The sequence below is a fragment of the Mastigoproctus giganteus genome, chromosome 1 (genome assembly GCF_048544385.1).
Source record: "Mastigoproctus giganteus isolate SK-2022 chromosome 1, ASM4854438v1, whole genome shotgun sequence".
NCBI classification, from domain to species: Eukaryota; Metazoa; Arthropoda; class Arachnida; order Uropygi; family Thelyphonidae; genus Mastigoproctus; species Mastigoproctus giganteus.
Window position 1 is genome coordinate 32,214,754 of NC_143575.1, and position 22,415 is coordinate 32,237,168.

General features: G+C 36.5%; 1 protein-coding gene across 1 annotated transcript in view; it reads left to right on the plus strand.

Moving 5' to 3' along the window:
* Positions 1-22,415, plus strand: part of LOC150090685 (uncharacterized) — a 56,451-nt gene that overhangs the window by 22,625 nt on the left and 11,411 nt on the right. Inside the window, exons 5-7 of the mRNA XM_090379434.1 lie at positions 12,437-12,545; positions 16,284-16,369; positions 20,522-20,699. Coding sequence (XP_090235560.1) covers positions 12,437-12,545; positions 16,284-16,369; positions 20,522-20,699 — 373 coding nt within the window. The remainder of the gene's footprint in view (positions 1-12,436; positions 12,546-16,283; positions 16,370-20,521; positions 20,700-22,415) is intronic.

A 22,415-nucleotide genomic window follows, 5' to 3' on the forward strand; every position in this document is an offset into this window, starting at 1 on the left:
TTATAAATTCCTTGCATCAACGATGCAAGGAATTTATATGGGCCTTTTTTATTTAATTTAATTTTTTCACAATGTGGCTGAGTTAGTCTCATGTGAGGGTTGCATGGTTTTTCCTCCAGTAAAGTGACTAAAGAATATGTGCAATTACAGATACAATGCACTGACACCTCAAACCTAATTTTGTGCCATACCATATAAACAATTGAAAATGCTACATAAGGGCAACATTTTGGAATGGATCACTGTTGTTATTATCTAGTGCATTTTTTAATGTACTGCACAGAAATTTACTTTGAAATAAATCTCTGCTGAAATAGCATTAATCAACCTACATATAATGGTCACTAATTTATGAGGACTAATTCCAGCAGTGCAACTATATAACCATAGCCAGTTTTTGTAATTTTTGTAAAGTGCATGATTTAATACCCAAAAATGCTATAAATGCTTTTACTCTGCAAATCATAATCATGATTATCAAAATCAAAATCATGATTAACAAATTCAAAATAAAAATCAAAATCATAATCAACAAAACATGACCTGAAATACTTTTATTTTGGATCATTTTTACGTAATTTTTATCCTGCTTTAGCTCCCTACAATAAATAAAAAGGCATGATCCACATGTACTCTTTTAAGAACTTTGATTAGAATTTTGTATAATTTTTTTCGTATGCACAGAAAAAAAAATTACTTTGTAGTTGCAGAATTATCCAAGCTCCAGTTACCAGTGGTTCTTCACCGACCGGGTAGGTAAAGTGCCTGCCTGGCAACCCAAAGGTCGCGGGTTTGAATCCTGCCTTGGGCTTGGATCAGAGTAGAAAATCTGATGCGGCAACAAACTAACAAAAAAAAAAAAAAAACCAATGGTTTTTCATTAATAAAAGATAAAATCTCAGATATAGAAAAATCTTGCAAAATAAAAGAAAAGCATTGCAAAAGAGAGTTGTGGGGGAAAAAAAATTTCTCTCAGAATGATACATAGCCATAATTAGACGTCTGACTTTGGACAGACGTCTCAGAATATACATAGCCATAATTAGACGTCTGACAATAGAAATTTAATGTCATGGATGACTGAAGTTTTTACTTTTAGACAGAATAGTTAAAATTACCTTAGGGACATTTCAACAGAGTAATTCAGGATACTTTTGCCTGGGACAAAAGTATTTCCCAGGCAAAAGTGTGTCCTGAAACAGTTGTGGAAAAGTCGGTGTAAACAACACGATAGGTGAACAAAGAGATTGCAAGATCTTTTAAACGTCAAATGCCTGTGGGTGCTTGGAGAGCTAAGGTTGCAATGACAAAAATGGCGAGATGTGCAGACAAGAACCCACTCTTCATGAATTGTGGCTGAAAACCTGTAGTTTATATCTAGGAAAAGTGGTATATTTCCAGGATTGTGCAGGCCAACAAATGTACCATCTGTCATAAGGAGAAATAATAGCACAGTTCAACCATGGGATGCAGTAGCAGGTATCCACACATATGATGCATTGGGCATTGCACCATCTGAGTTATAGCATTAAACACCCTTACCACATAACATTACTGTTTGCATACAATAGGCTATGAAGCATCAGAACTAGACATTAGAAGAATAGAAAAGGATCTAGTGGTCTGCTTCTAGTTGCATTATACTGATAGTAAGATTATGTTATAGCAATTGCAATATGAAGCCATGAATCCATTTGTGTGTGAGCACAACATTATACAGGAGTAGTGTTGATGTTCTGGAGCAAGTTTTTGCTAAGTTCAAGGGTTCCTTGATTCCCATAGATCAGCACTAAAGTATATTTGCACATCATTATGGACTAGGTTCACCCCATCATGGTTATTTCTGGCAGGTTAAATGTACCATGCCATTGTACTTTAATCGTGTTGAGCTGGTTTGAAGAACATAATACGAGAGAGTATGTGAAGGGAAATCAAAAGGGTCACCAAGAATCAGGAAACTACTACCATGACTCTACACAATTTACAAGGTCGTTCAGTATTCATAGGCCAGTCCAAGAGAATGCTACCAGAAGTTGTTGGGGTCCCTGCTGAGATGAATCACTGCTGTTGCAGCAAAAGGGGATTCCATGCAGTACTCGGTGTATGAATCTAATAAAGTGTACCTTAATCAAATTTATAATTAATCAGATATTCAGTTATTAGACATATCTTTTACCAAGGGATCATAAGGGGACACACACATATATAATAGTCTCTCAATTTTGGAGATTTACAGAAACAAGGATTCATTAACTATTTTTAAAATAGTGTGAATCCTGATGTGGTTGTTACTTTCATCCAAACTTGTCATTTTGTAGAGACCCTGCTATTTAATTTGACTGTTAATTATACAAAGGGTACTAGGAAAGTTTTGCAATACAGCTTTGTTTATTTAATTTTTTCAAAGTAATTTCCTCTACATTCAATACACCTCTCCATCCTCCGAAACCAATCTTTAAACCAGTTCTGCCAAGTTTCACTAGAGAGTAAAGCACACTCGTTGTCCCAAGCCCGTAGAAGGTCCTCATCACTGGAAAACCGCCTCCCTTTTAGCTTCATTTTCACATGCGGGAACAGTGCAAAGTCGCAGGGAGCAGGGTCTGGACTGTAGGGAGGGTGCTCAAGAAGTTTCAGTCCTGTCGTGGTCAAATATTCGGTGCAGGCTTTGGCGCGGTGAGCTGCAGCATTATCGTGATGGAGGTACCAGGTGTCCATTCTTGACTTTGGCCGCAGGTTCTTCATGGATCCAATGACTTTAGGCAGGCATTGTTCAGTATACCACTTAGCTGTGACTGTCTTCTGCATGTCCAAAACGACACGTTCCACAATTCCACTCGATTTGAAAAATACAGCTACCATTTTCTTCTTTACAGATCGGGATTTTCTGACAATTACGGGTGTGTCGTCATCATCAAAGACCCAAACTTTGTTTTGAGCCTTGGTCGGCAGATCGTAATAGTACAGCCAAGTCTCGTCACCTGTCACGATGTTGTTCACATACCGAGATTGCCCCTTATCAAACTTTTTTAACATCTCCCGGCACCAAGTGACACGTCGTGTCATCTGCTCTTCAGTCAGTTGATGCGGCACCCAGAGAGAACAAAGTTTCTTCACGTGCAAATGATCTTGCAGAATCGAACGAATTGCTGGTGCATTTAGGCCCAAAGTATCCTCTATCTGTTGGTAGGTCACTCGCCTGTTTTCATCAAGCATTTTCCTCACAGCAGTAACGTTTTCCTCCGTAACTGACGTTCGTAGCCTTCCCGGCCTCTCAGAATCCTCCAGAGTGAAATTTCCCCTTTGGAATTCTCTATACCACCTGAATATCGTTGTGCGATGTGGACAATTATCATCTAGTGCAAGAGTCATTTCTTCTAAGCACTGGTCTATGGTTAAACCACGCACGAAATTATACCGCAAAACTGTCCTTATCTCATTTCGTGACCACGATGCCATCGCAAGCACTTTACACTCTCACTACTAATGAATAACTGAGCCCATCGACTTGGCGCGGCGGCTACTATGCACGTATGAACATGTCTCAACGTGCTGCAACAAGCAGCTTCCTGTGATTCATTGTTGCGTCATATTGCAAAACTTTCCTAGTACCCTTTGTATTGCCACAGATGCATTAGTAAAATATTTGCAATATGGGAGTCCCAAGCAAGAACAGGAATGAATAAAGGAATAACCATTGAACTTAATTTTTTAAATTTATTAAGTTTAACTATGGTTAGAAAATCAAAGATAAATAACTCAAGAGAAACACTTTAAAGTGTGTCATAAGCCTTTTAATGTAAAAAAAAAAAAAAAAATTTCATTTTAGTAATTATGATTCTTTATCTCATTAGAAGCCTTCATAATTAGTTACTCAAAGAAAGATTTAGGTCCAGAAATTACTCAACACTGCTAATCAAAAGAATGAACACCATTATAAAATAAAATAAAAAAGTGAGCTCACTGGAGCATCAACCATTTGGTACACATGGTTTAGTTTCTGTATTAAATAGTTTGGCAGACATCTGCTGATTTTGGAAACTGAAATAAAGCTAGAATTTTGCTTTTACCAAAAACTTTTGATAGATATAATTTAATTCCCTATTAAGAAATATGTGAGAAATAGAAAGGAAGTTTCTACTAAAATAAAGAATTAACAAACAACCATTGCAATTTGGCCAGTGAAGCCACAGAGGTAGTGCTTACGTGATAGAACTGAATCATACTTCAAGATTTGATTTATCTGTAGTAATTTGTAAAGAGACAGTCACAAAGAAGCTCAAACAGGGGCCACTCATCAATAGTAATTGTTTTCCAACAGAAAGAAGTTTTGTTGCAAAGAGGTCAGCAAATTTCCTTTTGCTGAAATTTGAATAAAATTGAATTCTGTATTTATATTATTAAGTATTGGCAGTTATGTATTTGTGAATTAATTAATATTAATTCACTAACACTGTTTCTCACTATTATCTTTCTCTTGTGTCCTTTACTTTTCTAGTCCCTGACACTAAAAGATTAATAAAGGACTATGGATTTCTGCAGATTTGTTATTCACCTTTGTACAGCAGTTTATTCTTATACAACATGAATAAAAAGTTCAAATGTCAGTAGCATTATTGTTTAAATAAGAATTATCATTTCACCATGACCAACTTTTTTTTTTCTGTTCAATCATAGTTACACTTGTGACAGAAAACATGCATGTTTTTGAGACTGATGTTACCACAAGTTAACGTCGATCAGAATTTCAATCTGTTGGTCTATTATAGTCTCAAAATGATACACGTGCTGTCTCTATCATTATGACAGTAAATCTCAAACCAGAAGCAGTAAATTTTTGGTTTTTAAATCTATCTTTTTATCGTGTTATTGAGAATTTCAAAAAATAAGAGGTAGATTTAACTCATCACTGATAAGTGAGTAATGGTTATAACAAGGAAATTTTGTCGGTCCCTTGATGCTCGTTACAACCAAGTTGAATGTTATTATATGTCACTGTACTGCTTTTTAAAAAAAAAAAAAAAAAAAAAAAAGCACCCTTTTGAAATCAGAGCACTGCAGGTCATATCAGATAATCTTGTTTCCAATTTTGACCAATAGCCCAGGAGTTATCTCTCATGTATAAGATTATCAGACATTCTCTCATATGCCAGACAAGCTGTACTTGCTACCTGGGAGTCTAAAACGCTGATGGAACTGATATTCGGATGACACTCAAGTCAGGCGGACCCAATTTTGGCGAAGTCCGGACGGTCTGTGATAGCCAAATCCTCTGCTTACACCTTCACGATGGTGGGACTGTTAGTAATCCTGGGTATAACCTCCATGCACAAGTACATGGTGGGTGACCACCCAGGTGTGAACCAACGTAAGCAGGGGTCGAGGTGTGGCACCCACACCACATGGAGGACTGCCGCCCCTCTATGTTACCAGGCAGTACTAGGTGGTAGATGACTCTCATCAACCAGTGCATACCACCACTTTGCTTATTGGAGGCTTGAAGTGGTGGCACCCATGTTTAGTCTCTATAGCTAAGTTCCGGTCAACCCTTCCCTATCTCTTCCATCATGCAGTATGATTGATGACTTTTCAGGTTATGATGAACATCGTGGTGAGATCCAATATTCCTTACATTTTGAGGGTACAGCTCTAAAACAGTGTTCGCAGGTCGGCTGCTAGTTAGTACACCGGACAGAACCTATTGGTAACTCTCTAGGAGGCTTCCGGATCAGCTAGTGTATAATCTTGCTACCTCTACTCTGCCAGATAGTGACTGGAGGGAGTCTGAGTAGTGTGTATGCGGGGGCATTGTTGAGGCCACGTTACGTCAAGGATCTGGGTATATTCTTACCATGTGTACGCCATATCCAAAAATTTCATTACTTCATTCAGCATGTCCCCCTCACTACTTTTTCTTACCATTGAATACACCACGAATTGTCAAACTTAATAGAGTAAGCTTATCTGCGAAAAGATCTAAACCTCCCAAACACTTCCTAATTCATTTCACAAATATACGTGGTCTCAATTCTAATCTCAACGATGTCCATTTCCACTTGCAGTCTGCCAAACCCCATGTACTTTTTCTGACAGAATCTCACTTATCGGTTGATTCAACTACTGCTCATATCAGATGCCCAAATTATTCGCTGTATGATTCCTTTCGCCCCAAAGGTGGTGCTTGTGCATATATCCGTTCTGATATTCCCTGTCAGAGACTTGGCAATTTGGAATCTCCTCTCTTTGATTTTCTCTGGCTTAAAATCTCTCTACATCATTGTGTCAAATTCATCTGTTGTCTCTACCGTTCTCCCAACGCCACTAATCAAAGACTTCCTCTCTTTACAACTTGACTTTCTCCAGTCCAACTTTCCTAACAGTGAGGTAATTTTCCTTGGTGAATTTAATGTTCACAACTCCAGCTGGCTTCCGTTTCTAGTCACACCGACCCAGCTGATCGAGATGCTAAGGCTTTTGCAATTACTAATAACCTGGCACAGATTGTTCATTTATCTACAAGAATACCAGACAATCCTAATCATACAGCCAATATGCTTGATCTTTTTCTCACAAACAACCCTTCTAAGTACACGGTCGAAGTGAGAGATCCTTTAGGCACTTCAGATCACAACTTGGTGATTGTCTCTTCTCCAATGGAACCTTTATCTCATGGCTATTCCCAACCTCGTGTTGTTTGGCATTACAAGAATACAAAATGGGATGACCTGCGAGACTTCTTTTCCCTGGTCGGATTACTGTTTCAAAACTTCTGATGTCAACGTTTGCTCAGATCGTGTCTGTGAAATTATTCTTGCAGGAATGGAATCCTTTATCCCACACTCCACTTTGAAATCCCGTCCTCTATCTAAACCTTGGTTTTCCAATAAATGTGCTAAGGCTGTTCAAGAGAAGAATGTTGCATATCGTAATTGGCTCGTTTCTAATTCTTCAGTTTCATTTTCTGCGTACACAAAAGCTCTCAACAATTGTAAGGCAGTTATTAATCAGTCCAAACTAGAGTTTGAATAGGCTAAGAGTAGAAAACTTGCTTCTTGCCCTAATGGTAGCCGGGCATTCTAGTCTCTTGCCAAAGCTATTGGCCGCAACTTTTGCCTATCTCTGCTCCCACCTCTGTCCAAACCAGATGGTTCTGTTGACACTTCAGCCAAGGATAAAGCTGACCTGCTAGCATCCCATTTTTCTTCCAACTCATGTATTAATGATCTTGGTAAAACACCTCCCACCATTCCCAACACGCTCAATTCAATGCCCCCTGTGGTCTTCCATCAAAAGGATGTCAGAAGGATTTTGATGAATCTTGATGCTAAGAAAGGTCCAGGTCCCGATGGTATTTCTCTACTTGTTCTCAAAACATGTGCTCCTGAACTTACTCCTATTCTTTGCTGCCTTTTTTCACTTTCTTATTCCAAAGGTGTTTTTCCTTCTGCTTGGAAATTTTCTGATATCCAGCCAGTTCCTAAAATGGGTGACAAATCCCTCCCTTCCATTTATCATCCCATTGCAATTACTTCTACTCTTTCTAAAGTAATGGAGAAATCAATTAACCGCGAACTCTTAAACTACCTAGAAACCTTCCGTCTGATCAACGATCGCCAATATAGATTCCGTCAGTGTCGATCCACAGGTGATATTCTGGCTTATGTTACCCATTTATGGACTAATTCAATGGAAAGGTTCGGTGAAACACAAGTAGTTGCTCTTGACATCTCAAACAAAGGCTTTCGATCGTGTTTGGCATAAAGGTCTTCTAAATAAGCTTCCATCTTATGGTTTGCCAACTGTTTTTAGTAATTGGTTATCCAGTTTTCTCTCTGGTCGTTCACTGAGAGTGATGGTAGATGGCTCTCTGTCTTCTGACTTTTCCACTAATGCCGGTGTCCCCCAAGGTTCAGTTCTTTTCCCTACTCTTTTCCTCTTGTATATTAATGACCTTCCATTGACTGGAAATCCTATCCATAGTTTTGCCAATGATAGCACATTGCATTCCACTTTCCATTTTGAGAAACCTTGTCCTGCTCAATCAGCTTCAACTTCTCGAAAATCTGCTACCAATTCCTTAAATGCCGATCTTCAGGTAATTCTCCAGTGGAGTAAAGACAACTTAGTTGATTTCAACCCTTCTAAAACTCAGTCTTGTCTTATATCTCGCAAAAAGGATTCTTCTGCTCCTATGCTTATCTTTAGTGACACTCCGATTTCTAGGCAAAATGATATATATCTCTTTTGGGGATTACTGACTTCTAATCTCTCTTGGCACAAGCACATTACAAATATTGCTTCCTCTGCATCTAAAAAACTTGGTTTTCTCTTTCACTGTCGGCGTTACTTTTCTTCCAAACAGCTGCTCACTCTGTATAAATCGCAAATCTGCCCTGCCATGGAATATTGTTCCCACATCTGGGGCGGTGCCCCCAAAACCTCTCTCAGGCTTCTTGATTCCATTCAGAAGAGGGCAGTTAGGTTAATTAATGATTCATCTCTAACAGAGTCTCTCCACTCGCTGTCTCATAGACATACTGTTTCTGCTGCATGCCTCTTCTACAGATACTTCCATGGGCACTTTTCTTCTGAATTGGCTTCTATAATTCCCACTCTCTCTTCTCTCTTTCAAAACAGTCCGAATACGTGTCGTCACCAGCCAACATCCATTTACTGTCCAACTCCAAACTCACAGAACCAACTTCTCATCTTCCTCGTTTATTCATTCAACTGCCGTTTTCTGGAACAACCTTCCTTCATACGTATTTCCTGAAAATTACAGTCTACAGAAATTCAAGTCCAGTGTCAACAAATATCTTCTCAACCTCCGACCCTAGCACGATACTAAGTACTGTAGGTTCTTATACCTGTCGTGTTTGTGGTTTACATATATATATAAAAAAAAAAAAAAATGATATCAGGATGTGAACATTGGTGGTATTGAGGATATCATTAATTTGAGACAGTACAAGACCAACAGAGTAGCACTGATTGTAATGTTGATGTGTGATAGTGTCCTATATGCTCGAGGAAGAAAGTATATTCATCAAAACATTTGCATAATCCTTAACTACAGATTAAAGTTATTGTTTAAATTGTGAGATTTATGTATTAATTAACACGTTAATTAATAAAACTTTAGAAATGTATTTCATTCAAAGTCGTCTTAAACACATTTATTCTCATTTTTCATCTGTTTGGGAAGCTGGGGCATGGTTTGCATTCATGTGCAGACTTTCACAAAGGATGTATTCAAATCTGCAAAATGCTATAAAATACACTGTCTTTTATTAACAGTGAGCACTGTGTTCGGCAGTCAATCAAATGGCTGCTAAATTTCTATACAGTAATACCCCGACTTACGCGAACTCGGAGTTACGCGGTTCCTGATTTTTTCGTTTGGCAACGCTGCCGCCCACTATCTTCAAGGTCGTTTTTCATATGTTATCGATATACGGTGCGACGGCGGAGAATGAGAGCGAAATATGAACAAAATTCAACTTTGCTGCTTTTATGTTTTTTATATCAGTGAAGGGGAAACACATTTCACCATAATATAACGTAAAAACCAACACAATTCCAGCTATCGGTATAATCGCAAATGCAATTAGATCGAGTTTACTACCAGTTTATAACAGATTCCACTAGCAGAAACGCAACTGGATTTTTATTGTTTTATGGTAGTAACCCCTAGAAATGTGAGGTGTTAATAGTGTATCTCTGCCTTTATGGTGTTGTTTATTCAGTTGCTACATGCGCGCAGCTTTGTTTATGCGTATCAAGCGTGCCTCCTCGTTTTGTAATTGTGCTTTATTCCCTAAAAATGAAAAGGAAGCGTCCTGGTGAAGACACTGCAGATTCAGAGAGAAAAAGAAAAGCAATTATCGATAAACAGAGGCGGACTGGGTCAAAAATTCTTTCCCGGGAAAATTTATAGTGGCCTCATACTATGGTTTATGGCCAAAATCACACTGGCCCACCGGGGTTTCCCCGGTAAGGCTTATTGCCAGTCCGCCTCTGTCGATAGAGAAAAAATATGAAATTGTGAAACGCTTTGAGCGAAATGAAAGACCATGTGATATTGCACGTGCTGCAGGCCTAAATGAAGCAACGGCGAAAAGCACATGACAATTGCAAACTTGACAGGTTGAAAATTGAAAAGGGCTCAATTGTAAAGGGCTTAAAAATTTTAGAAAACATAGACTCCAACGAAGAACGCGTTATAGCTACAAAGCAAGGAATAAAAAAATTATTAGCTTGCTACGAAGAAATTCTGCGTGAAAAAAAAAAAACGCGCTGTGTCGTCAGACGAATTTGTTAGATTTTATGAAGCCATCGACATCGAAATAACTTTTTAACGTAAGTCATTTGTTTTTTTAATACATATTTTGTATTAATATGTATAAAGAACTGCAATTTTATTAATATTTTTCTTCTAAACTAGTGTTTTTGTTAGTCCTTGGTCCCAATTAAGCAAAACTTATATGTATTTATATGCAAAGTTGTACCCCGACTTACGCGAATTCGACTTACGCGATTTTCGTCGGACCCACCTATCGCGTAACTTCGGGGTATTACTGTACTTAGAACAGAATCTCTACTTGTAATCTTTAACCTTTCTCAGCAGTAAATTTATCATAAATACATCTTTTCCAGCATCAAAAAAAGTTTGATTTTTCTCTTTTTCTCCCAGCAGTAATTTTTGTCCAAATAACTGTTAACTCTGCCAAATCTGACTTAACGTAGAATGCTATTCTTTTCATCAGGAGTGGTGTTCCCTAAAATCTTCCTTAGAATTTTTGACTATTCAAAGGAACAATTCAGTTAATGATCTTTCACTCCATTTCCCTATATAGAGATTTAGTTTACACTTCATACTTTTTTCGCACACACAATCAAACTTCAAAGGGAACCTAAAAATATTCATTTTTAGGTTCCTCTTGAAGCAAAAAAATTTCTTTTATGGGTTTCTTTAAATGATTTAAAAGATTAATTTCATTTTTTTTTTTTTTCCTATCAAATTCAAAATGCCAAATTTATATTGCTACAAGGCAACGTAAACAAATGCTCAAGTACAAATGGTTGTACTTCAGCCTTGTTTTTTACACTCAATATTTTAAACAAAACTTTTACTAATTTGGCTGCAAAGAAAAAAAGAAAAACTTAAAATGAAATAGTCTCTTCTATTTTCAAATTTATAAAATCTTTATAGGTGCAACCATCTTATGATATGATATAAACAACCATACTTTTTCACAGAAAACAGACAACAAACATAATTTCAATAACACTGATATATCTATCAGTATATTTCATGACATATGTAACCCTGCATAAATAACATCTGTCAGTTCCATAATTACTCAAGTAAGCTTTTAGGAAGGTTAGCAAATCAATAGCCACTAACCTCAGAGGCGCTTCCATAGCCAGGTGGGAAGGAGCAGCTGTGCGTAGCACACGCTTCTTGATTAGACCGGGGTTTGAGCCCGTCACCACCAAATACGGAGGATGCGGAAAGGTCAGGGAATAACCACCGCATATTCCCGGAGCAATATGGCCTTAGTTGCTAATGCTCCTAAAAACCAAATAACAAACAAACAAACTAACCTCAGACAGGTAATTAACTGCTCAGTTAGTAAATCATTCAGCATTGCTGGGTGCTAAAAACTAAAGATCAAAAAGAGTGTACATCGTATGTTTATGGATTTTCTTTTTACAAATTTCATTATCTTTTTTTCTTTTCTTTTTTTTTTTTTAGTGAGATAAATATTCTAGGAAAACCCTGATGGTTGGTTGAGATGAAAAAATTTAATTGGGAAAAGATAGGAAATTTTTTTTCTTTAAAATGAATTCACTTTGAGTTATGGAAATTTAACTTACAGAAGTTCCACTGTATTTTTTGTTTTTTTTATTATTATTATTTTTTTTGCCTTATACATCTCTAAATTGGCATTCCAGCACAATTTCTGGAATGCCAACTCACTCTTCCTCTTTAAAAAGATCTGTGTTTAATTCCCACTGCTATACTGGAGTGATTTATTTCCATCACTGATAGCAGTAACTTCTCAAAAGTTTTTCAGATGCTGATTTAGTTTGTCACTCCCAATGAAGGATGTTTTTTCCTTTGCGTCTCTGATTTTTTTTTTTTTTTTTTTTTTTTTTTTTTTTCATCCTACAAAATAGGCATTCTTTAGAACAGTCTTCCATTATATGTTCATTTATTTCCTGATGACTATAATCTACAGAAATTGAAATCCATTAAATAGATTTCTTTCTTCCTTTTTTTCTTACAATCCACAGTGTTAAAGTACCTAAGCTTGACAATTTTCCAAGTTTAGGATTAGCATAATCAAGCACTTAATTTCTGTAAAAGCAACTACGATGCATTTTGTATGTACTTATTCTAGATATGTCCTGTATATTTTAAATTTAATTGCAGGCTGCAGCTAAACAGTTACCTAAAGGAAAAGTTCCAGTCCTTTGCGTTCTTTTAAAGTCACTTACAATCAAGGGAGCAGAAGCTAGTGCAGTATTTAGAGACAAAACAGGTAATTAGTTTCATGTAGCTATTTACTCTAATTTTGTTTCTAAGTAATAATTATTTTAATTAAATTTTTATCAAGTATTAAAAAAAAAGGTCTAAATTCTCACAGAATTAAAAATCAAAACGATTTGTAAATAATCTAAGACATTTATTTAATAATTCTGGTACATTTATTTAAAATATATCATTCTTATCAAAATCATGATTGTGCAAAGAATAGAATAAATACACTTGAAAAACTGGATACAGTATTCCTCATGTAATGGAGCATTCTAGTTGTGTAAGTTAGCCAACCTGCAGTATTAATTGCAGTATATTGTTATTACTAGGATTAGCATTCAAACCTGTAATCCAGTGGTTTTCAACTGGGATACCACAACAACATTCCAAGAGTGCCACGTAATTTGGGTTTAAGTTACTTTAACTTATTTATTTATTTTTTTAAATTTATACAGGGTGATTCACTACCAGTGCAACAAACTTGCAGGAGGTGTAGGGGGCACAAAGACGAATCAGAATCACATAGCATTGCAGGGTCCGAAATGTCTTCATCATGCTGTAGAGGACGTTGAATGGGAGGTTGCGTGATCAGCGATCCAGCTGGAATTCAGCATTTGCGAACCGGTTCCCGAGGCAGTAGGATGGATGAGTATTCAAACGTTGAACTGGCTGACATGCACCTTGCGTATGGAGCTGCGGACTGTAAAGGGTGCGCCGCTCTGCGCTTGTACCAGGAATGTTTCCCGCACAAGCATGCTCCTCATCATCATACAATTTTCGCACGTGTGCACAGAAGGTTATGTGAGACTGGTTGTTTCGCGAGAAGTACCATGAATCGAGAGTGAACGACGAAGACGCCAGACAATGAGGAGAATGTCCTACGTCTTGCAGAAGGCAATCCGAGTACGAGTACTCGAGCGATAGGCCAACGATTGGGTATTTCCCAATCCACTGTATGAAGGGTACTGTCAACAAACCAAATGAGTTCATACTATCTGCAACGCGTCCAATCATTGGAGCCTGCAGATTATCCACTCCGGAGGACTTTTGCTACTTGGTTTCTTCAACAGAAACGGTTTGCAAATGCTGACTTCCAGCGATACTCAACGATGACAGCATTGTCTGGAGAAATTTGATGGTTCTCCTCCCAGAAGTGCTCAGCCACAGTAATTTCCCAAAGCTATTGGCCGCAATTTTTGCCCATCTCTGTTCACACCTCTGAAAACCAGATGGTTCTGTTGCCACGTCAGCCAAGGATAAAGCTGACCTGCTAGCATCCTGTTTTTCTTTCAACTCATGTATTGATGATCTTGATAAATCACCTCAAACCATTCCCAGTACACTCCATTCAATGTCTCCCGTGATCTTTTGTCAAAAGGATGTCAGAAAGATTTTGATGAATCTGATACTAAGAAAGCTCCAGGTCCTGATGGTATTTCTCCACTTGTTCTCAAAACCTGTGCTCCTGAACTTACTCCTGTTTTGTGTCAACTTGTTTCACTTTCTTATTCCAAAGGTGTTTTTCCTTCTGCTTGTAAATTTGCTCATATCTGGCCAGTTCCTAAAAAGGGGTGACAAATCCCTTCCATCTGATTATCGTCCCATTGCCATTACTTCTACTCTTTCCAAAGTAATGTAGAAAGTAATTAACTGCCAACTCTTAAACTGTCTGGAAACCTTTCATCTGATCAACGATCGCCAGTATGAATTCCGTCAGTATCGATCCACTGGTGAGATTCTGGCTTATATTACCCATCTATGGACAAATTCAGTGGAAAAGTTTGGTGAAACTCAAGCCATTGCTCTTGGCATTTCAACGGCTTTCGATTGTGTTTGGCATAAAGGTCTTCTAAATAAGCTTCCATCCTATGGTTTGCCAGCTGTTCTTTATAATTGAGTATCCAGTTTTCTCTCAGTTACACTCTTTTCCTATTGTATATTAATGACCTTCTTCCATTGACCAAAAATCCTATCCATAGTTTTTCTGACGATAGCACATTACATTCCACCTTCCAGTTTGAGAAACCTTGCCCTGCTCAAACAGCTTCAACTTCTCAAGTATCCACTGCCATATCCTTAAATGCCGATCTCCAGGTAATTCTCCAGGGGGGCAAAGACAACTTAATTTCAATCCTTCTAAAACTCAGTCCTGTCCTATATCTCACAAAAAGGATTCTTCTGCTCCTATGCTTATCTTCGATAATGATTTCTATGCAAGATCTTGGGGATTACCCTGACTTCTAATCTCTATTGGCATAAAGTGCATTACAAATATGGTTTACTCTGCATCTAAAAAACTGGGTTTTCTCTTTCGCTCTCGGCATTACTTTTCTTCCAAACAGTTGACTCTGTAGAAATCGCAAATCCAGCCTACCATGGAATATTGTTCCCACATCTTGGGTGTCCCCTAAATCTTTCTCAGGCGTATCTAGATTCCATTTAAATTAATCTCTCATCTCTAACAGTCTCTCCTCTCTCTGTCTCATAGACTTTGTTTCTGTTGCATGCCTTTTCTATAGATATTTGCATGGGTACTGTTCTGAATTGGCTTCTATAATTCCCACTCTTTCTTTCAAAGCAGCCCGAACACATGCCACAACCAGTCAACATTCTTTACTGTCCTAGTTCAGACTCACAGAATCAACTTTTCTTCTTTATTTATTCATTCAACTTCTGTTTTCTGAAACAACCTTCCTTCATAAGTATTTCCTGAAAATTGTAATCTACAGAAGTTCAAGTCTAATGTCAACAAGTATCTTTCATCTTTTCAACCTTCAAACCATGCACATTACTAAGTACTATAGGTTCTAAAAAAATTTAAAAAAAAAGTACCTGTACATAACAATGATCCTTGAGAATGAAAAAAAAATTAGTATGGAAAACATTTATTCTATATGATATACTGTAAGATAGTAAGGAATTGTGGGAGACGTGGTTTCTTTCTTTGCCAATTCTTTACTTTTTATTTTGCTTTATTGTTTATTATTAGTTATATTTTGTAGTTTACAATAATATACCTATGTAAATCTAAGCAGCCACCATTACAGAATTTTTAGTGCGAACTCCCTGGAACACTTTCGCGAACCACCGGTTGGAAACTGCTGTGATAGAGCAATAGAGATTGCAGACCATGGGAAATCTGCTGTGGCTGAGCACTTCTGGGAGAAGAAACGTCAAATTTCTCCAGGCAATGCTGTCATCCTTGATTGTTTGCATATGTATTGGCACCAGAAAAAAATCACTTAAGAACTTGCTGATTTGTTCTTCAGAACATAATATCATCAACAGAGCTAGGGGAGCCCTTATTCATCCTTCTTTGAAACCATAATCCTTGGATGGGATGAAAGTTCCACATGGCACAATCCCAAGCCATTTCTGGTCTCCATGCATGTATAGAGGATAATTCCACACTCCTTCAAGTAACACTGCCGTGTTCCACCGTTGATAGATGACTAGGGGATAGTTTAGTTTCAAAGGTAGTTTTATCACTTTTAATTTATATTTTGTGTATATTTTAATCGCTTTTATCTCTACAGTTGTGAGTCTATTTCATTTTTACATAAAATTTTATCCTGTTTTATTTATATTTTATTTTAATTTATTTTAATAAAGTTTTGGTCATATATGATAACTTTCTCGACTCCTGGGGCCCTATTTGAAGAATATAAATGTATTCTGATGTCTTAATTTAAATGTTATATGATCATAGTTAATTTAGCTTTAAAACTTAATTTTTTAATAGGAGAAATGGAAGGAACAATTCACAGGAAACTACTTGATGAATACCAGTCTTCCCTACAACCTGGAGCAGCTTTAATTTTGAAGCAGGTATTTTTTATTGTTATTTTAATTTAGTTGATAATTTTCTTTTAAAACTTCTGTCGTGTGGCATCTGACAACCCCCCCCCCCCCGTTTTGTAATTATAAATGAAATCATGTCCTCTGAGGTTCTGATACAGCATTTTTTTTTTTTTTATTTCAATGTACTATGAGACAAGAGGTTATTTGGCATCTGAAGCCATAAAAAACAATTAACCTCCTCATAATATGATGGGTTGTTTGCTGGATGAAAAAGTAGAAATGCATATAGGAAAAGAAATTTCAAATAGTGAGCAACAAGATAAATTGCCAATGAAATTATACAATCCAATGTACTTAAATAATAATAGTTAATGGGACTATTTTCAGTTCAACAAAAAAAGTAAAAATTAATTTTTTATAATAAGATGGAATCTAATAGGCCACAAAGTAGAATACTTGGAATTCCATTTTATGGCCTATTAGATAGATAGATTTTAATAAAATTTTATATTTTGCTCTTTTGAAAGATTTGTTGAGCCAATCCAGATTTTGTTAAAATCGGACTAATTAAAATGATTTATCAAGTTTTCGCCAATTTCATTAAAATCAGACCAGTAGAATTCTGGTAATTATTATTATTTTTTATATACAGGGTGTTTCAAACGTGATGGTCAATAATGTAAAGGTGAACTGTGCAGACTACAACATGCAAAAAAAGCCTAGTAAACATGGGTCCTTAAGTGAATCATTTTCGAGATATTTCAAATTTCTAGTTGGGATCCACCACTGACTTGTTTGTTTAGGTTAGGTTATGCTCATTCTCTCTGTTTCCCCTCTCTTAATGCTCTGAAACATAGCAGGCATACTATTACTTGTCAAAGGATAGTCAACATGGAAAGAGGTAACAGCAACGAAGAGTATGCGGACATGCACTTCATGTATGGTAAAGCCAGCGGCAGTGCACTCGAGACTGCACATTGTACCAAGAAGCATTTCCATGCCAAAGGCAGCCCATCAGGTGCACATTCATCAAGGTATATCAAAGCCTTGGAGAACATGGGCGCTTCTCACGTGGAATACGAGGTCCAGAAGCATAACATCCGATATTGAGGAAAGGGTGTTAGAAAGAACATTCTGTAACATGTAACATCTGTAAAATCCTGTGGTATTGAAACCAAAAATTAAAATTATATTATCTTATGTTTAATAAAACCACCCTTAACAAAGAATTCACAGCTTTTTGCTAAACTAATGATCCCATAGTCAGTGGCGGATCTTAATAGAAAATGTGCTTTATCTCGAAAATGGTTCATTTGCAGCCCGATGTTCACTGGGACTTTTTTGCTTATTTTAGCTTGTATGTATGAATAGATATATTAGATAAAGTATGCATAGATGGAGATAAAAATTACACAAAGTGCCAGTGACTAGAAGAGTAAGGATAGTAGAAAAAGAAGTATAGTAGATATGTAAAAGATGAAAGAATGTTAATATCCTCAAAGTTATTGTTTGTTTTGTTTGTTATTTGGTTTTTAGGAGCATTAGCAACTAAGGCCATATTGCTCTGGGATATGCGGTGGTCATTTCCCTGACCTTTCCGCATCCTCCGTATTTGGTGGTGACGGGCTTGAACCCCGGTCTAATCAAGAAGCGTGTGCTATGCACTGCTGCTCCTTCCCACCTGGCTACCGAGTCGCCCTCAAAGTTATGATGAATTAAGAAGATTATGGGCTGAATTACAAAGCCAATAGGAGGTAACTGTAAAGTAAAATTATTAATAATAAGGTATAATGCAATACAGATAAAATAAAATAAAAAGTGGTAAAGCTGTCATCATATATGGGGGGACATATTTAGATAAAAGTCGAATACTGGTCATAAGATACCCTATATATAGTCAGCAGAAATTAACCTTTGAAACTGTATTGTTTCTCTCTGTCCGCAGAGATCAACCTAGAAGATTAATCCGAAAAGACTATAAGGGGTAGGGCCCTCAGTTTAAATATTATCTCCATATAAAGTAAGAAAATTTTAATTAATAAAAGTTAAATTTTTTAAATTTAGGTTAAAATAGGGTAATGAATTTTGTATTATAATTTTCAGGTTTTAAGTAATAAAATTCAAGAGGAAATAATATTTAAGTATAGGTTTTAAAACTTAAATTCAACAAGAAATAAATTATGCAGAAATACTGTTGACCCAACCAAAGGGGAAATAAAATAGGGAAAATATTAAAGTATTTAAAGAAAGTGCACAAAATTATACAAAGACCTGGTTGTCTGGCAGGTATATAAACAAAATTGAATTTATACTTCATATCAAAATTAGTACGCTTTACTGGCATTTAATTTCAATTGTAGGTAGACTTTCTGCTTTCACTGCAGACTGAGCACCAAGTCCCATTTTTTTCAGTAATCCATTAAGAACACATGGAACAACACTTATTATATTTTGTGTTTGTTTCCCAATATTAAGTTTACATTGGAGTTCGAACAGGATGTTTGAACTCCATAAATTAAGATCTGTTCAGGTTCTTTTAGACATCAGAAAGGGTTTGCCGGAATTCTTAAATCCTACCAAACTAAATGAATATAGATACTTAGTAGGAAACTGGAAACATTCTTGGTAAGGGTAAAAACCCCTTTTTATATATATTTAATTGAACAGAGTGGAATGGTATATTCTCTTCAGTGTCCAGGCTGTGAATACCATTCCTCTGGAGGATAGAATACAAGAGCATACCAATGTGATAGGTGACTATTCTGGTTACAGCACATTATTGGGAGGAAATGCATTACTTGACCCCCATTGATGTCCAGATTCTAGGAAAGAAATGTTAATTAGGCATAGACATTATGCTATTCCAAAAACGTTTTAATTTTGAAACTGTTGGTGTTTTCTTATTTCATGTTATGTTAGTTTTGTTGAAGCCCAAATGGTAAAGAAAGATTGCAGTGTTCCACATATATTCATGGCATGTGATGTCAGCACAAATAAGGCAGTGATGATAGAGACCTTGACAAATACTTAGATGCACAACATGCATCTGGTTTTTGCATCCCAAAGGTAACATACTCGTATTGGATAAATTAAGCAATTCTGTTTGTTGAAAGTAGGAAACAAGACTTACTTCAAAAATGTGATCTTTTTCTTCATGAATTGCCACATTACCCAGCCGTGAAGAACCAGCATTGGTTCAAGTAGTATGGATGAGAGGTTTTGGTATATCCACCACATAGTTCAGATCTTGTTCCCTCAGATTCTACCATTTCAGTTTACTGAAACAACCAACTGTCAAGAAAGAAATTTGCATATGGTGGTGATGCGCCTACCTATGATTTCTTTTCAGCTGGTATCCTTGCACTCTTCCACTCTTGAGACAAGGGCAAAAACTATGGCAATGATTACATAGAAAAATACTGTTATGATGCCTCTTCCCTACTCACACTGTTTCTCTGAATCAACATAGCATCTGTATATCCGTATGCACTTTACTTTCCAAATGTCCATCACATATGGATAATCTAGAAGCATCACAATTATCCATCACACCTATAAATTTAAGAGGCTTATTAATGAATATGTTTCTTTCATATTATCCTATGAATTCTTCTTGGGACTTAATGCAAATTTTCCAATAATCATTTTGGAAAATTATAATAGAATTCTTAGTGCCACTTAATAATAATGGTTTGAACTACTTTTCATAGACAGCACCTGCTGTTACTCTCCTGCAAGTTTTGAAAACAAACTGAAAAACATATCTTCTCCTGACTCAGCTTTTCATATTTTTGTATCCTTTCTTAATTTATTTGTTCTCATTTGTTTCTAATTAATACTGATTTTATTCGTCCACCATTTTCTGACAAAATGGTGGATGAATTATTTTGTACCTCAGTTAGATGTATCTAAATGTTAATGGAAATTATTTGCATGATCTTAACCATCCTCCCAGCTAACATTAGTTTTATATACTTTTTCAAACAGTGCATACTTGTATATTAACTTCTTTTAATTATATAAATATTCGAATATTTTTTTATAGAAGACCTATGAAATATAATCAAATTTTTGTTTATATTGAATACATAATGTAAGGTCTATTAAAAAATTAATTATACTTGTACTTTACAAACATGAAATTCCAAATGCATTTTTATTTTGAATATACTGTTACAGGTGAGTGTATTCAGTCCTAATTTACGACGACATTACCTGAATCTGACTCCCAACAATGTTATTCGTATATATAATTACAATGGTGATAATGTTGAATGCACCTCACTAAGTGACATTAATGTAGTACAGTTGGCAGCAATGAGTGAAACTTGGTGTTTTGAACCTACAAATGAATTAGGTAAGAGACTTTGGATATATTTTAAAATGGTTATTTAAGATTAAAAATGCCCCATCCTAAAATTCACAAATACAAAAAGTAATTTTAACTAATGTTAAAACATATGATAATATTTAGTCTACTTCTGTCCCTAGCCTCTTATCCTAAAGAATGGTAATTTGTATTATAAAAAATAATTTCACTCTGCTTATTTTGCAGAATTGAATTTCGTAACCTGACCAATTGAGTCCAAATAAATGTATTTTTCTTGACCGCAAATGGATTCAGTAAGACAAATTGCAACCAAACTAGACATTCTGGACAAGATAGTAATAGAGGCATGTAATGCAAGAAAGCAAGTGTATGAGCTTATGTAGCATCGGCCAAAAAAAAAAAAAAAAAAAAAAAAAACAATTTCACGCATCCATGTTCTCTGAAAGTTTGTCCAGTTCAACTTTGAATTTATTTAAGCTATTAACTTCCACAATGACAGATGGAAGTTTGTTCCAGCAATTAACCAACCGCTGCCTAAAGGCAAATTTCCGCACATCTATTCTACAACTGTCTTTCCTCAATTCGAATTTATGCCCACTTAGGTTTGTAATCTGAGCAAGTGGAAGAATCCCATCAGAATTCAGTGTGCTCAACCCATTCAAGGCCTTATAGACCTCAATCAGATCACGTCGCAGGTGCCTAGTCTCCAGCCGCTGCAGTCTGCAGAACTTAAGCCTCTCTTGGTAAGAGGATCCCTTTATTCCCCTCACCAATCTTGTGCCCTTTCCTGTACATGCTCAAGCAAATCTACATCCTTCCTAAAATGAGGCCCCCAGACATGTACGCAGTACTCTAGACTTCGCCTGACCATTGCCTTATACAAAGGGATAATCACCTCCTTTTCCCTGCTAGCAAAATTCCTGTATATCATCGACAATACCCATGACGTGCTCTTGCAGCCTGTGTGCATTGCTCAGAAAACTTCATATCTGACTGCACAATTACCCACAGGTCTTTTTCATTTTCTACCACCCTAAGTGTAGTACCACACAGTTGATAAATCCTCTCAGGTTACTTCTACCCATATGCAGTACTTTGCATTTGTCAATGTTAAACTTCAGTTGCCACTTCTCACCCCATTTGCCTAAATTTTCTAGATCATGTTGTAGTAACACACTGCCATTACTGTCATTAACAACCCTGCCAACTTTGTATCATCTGCAAACTTCGATACTAAGTCTGATATACCATCATCAATATCATTGATAAATATACAAAACAACAATGGGCCCAACACCAAACCTTGTGGAACTCCACTAATAACATTAGTCCATGAAGAGCAGCACTCATTGATTACCACCCTTTGTCTTCTCCCACTCAACCACCCTTTTATCCATTGTAACAACTTACCCTTAATACCATCCTGCACCAATTTGTACAGTAGTCTTCCATGTGCAACAGTGTCAGAAGCTTTCCTGAAATCCCAGTATATGATATCAAAATTATTTTTTGCATCCAGTTCTTTTGTTACCACATCATAGCATCCAATCAAATTTGTCAGATAAGACTTTCCCTTAACAAACCCATGCTGTCTCTGAATTATTGCTGTGGTCTTGTCTAGATGATCCTGCAATGCATCTTTAACCAGTGACTCCATTATTTTACCCAGAACAAAAGTTAAACTAACTGGTCTGTAATTTTTCGTATCACCCTTCGATCCCCCTTTGTGAATTGGCACATCCC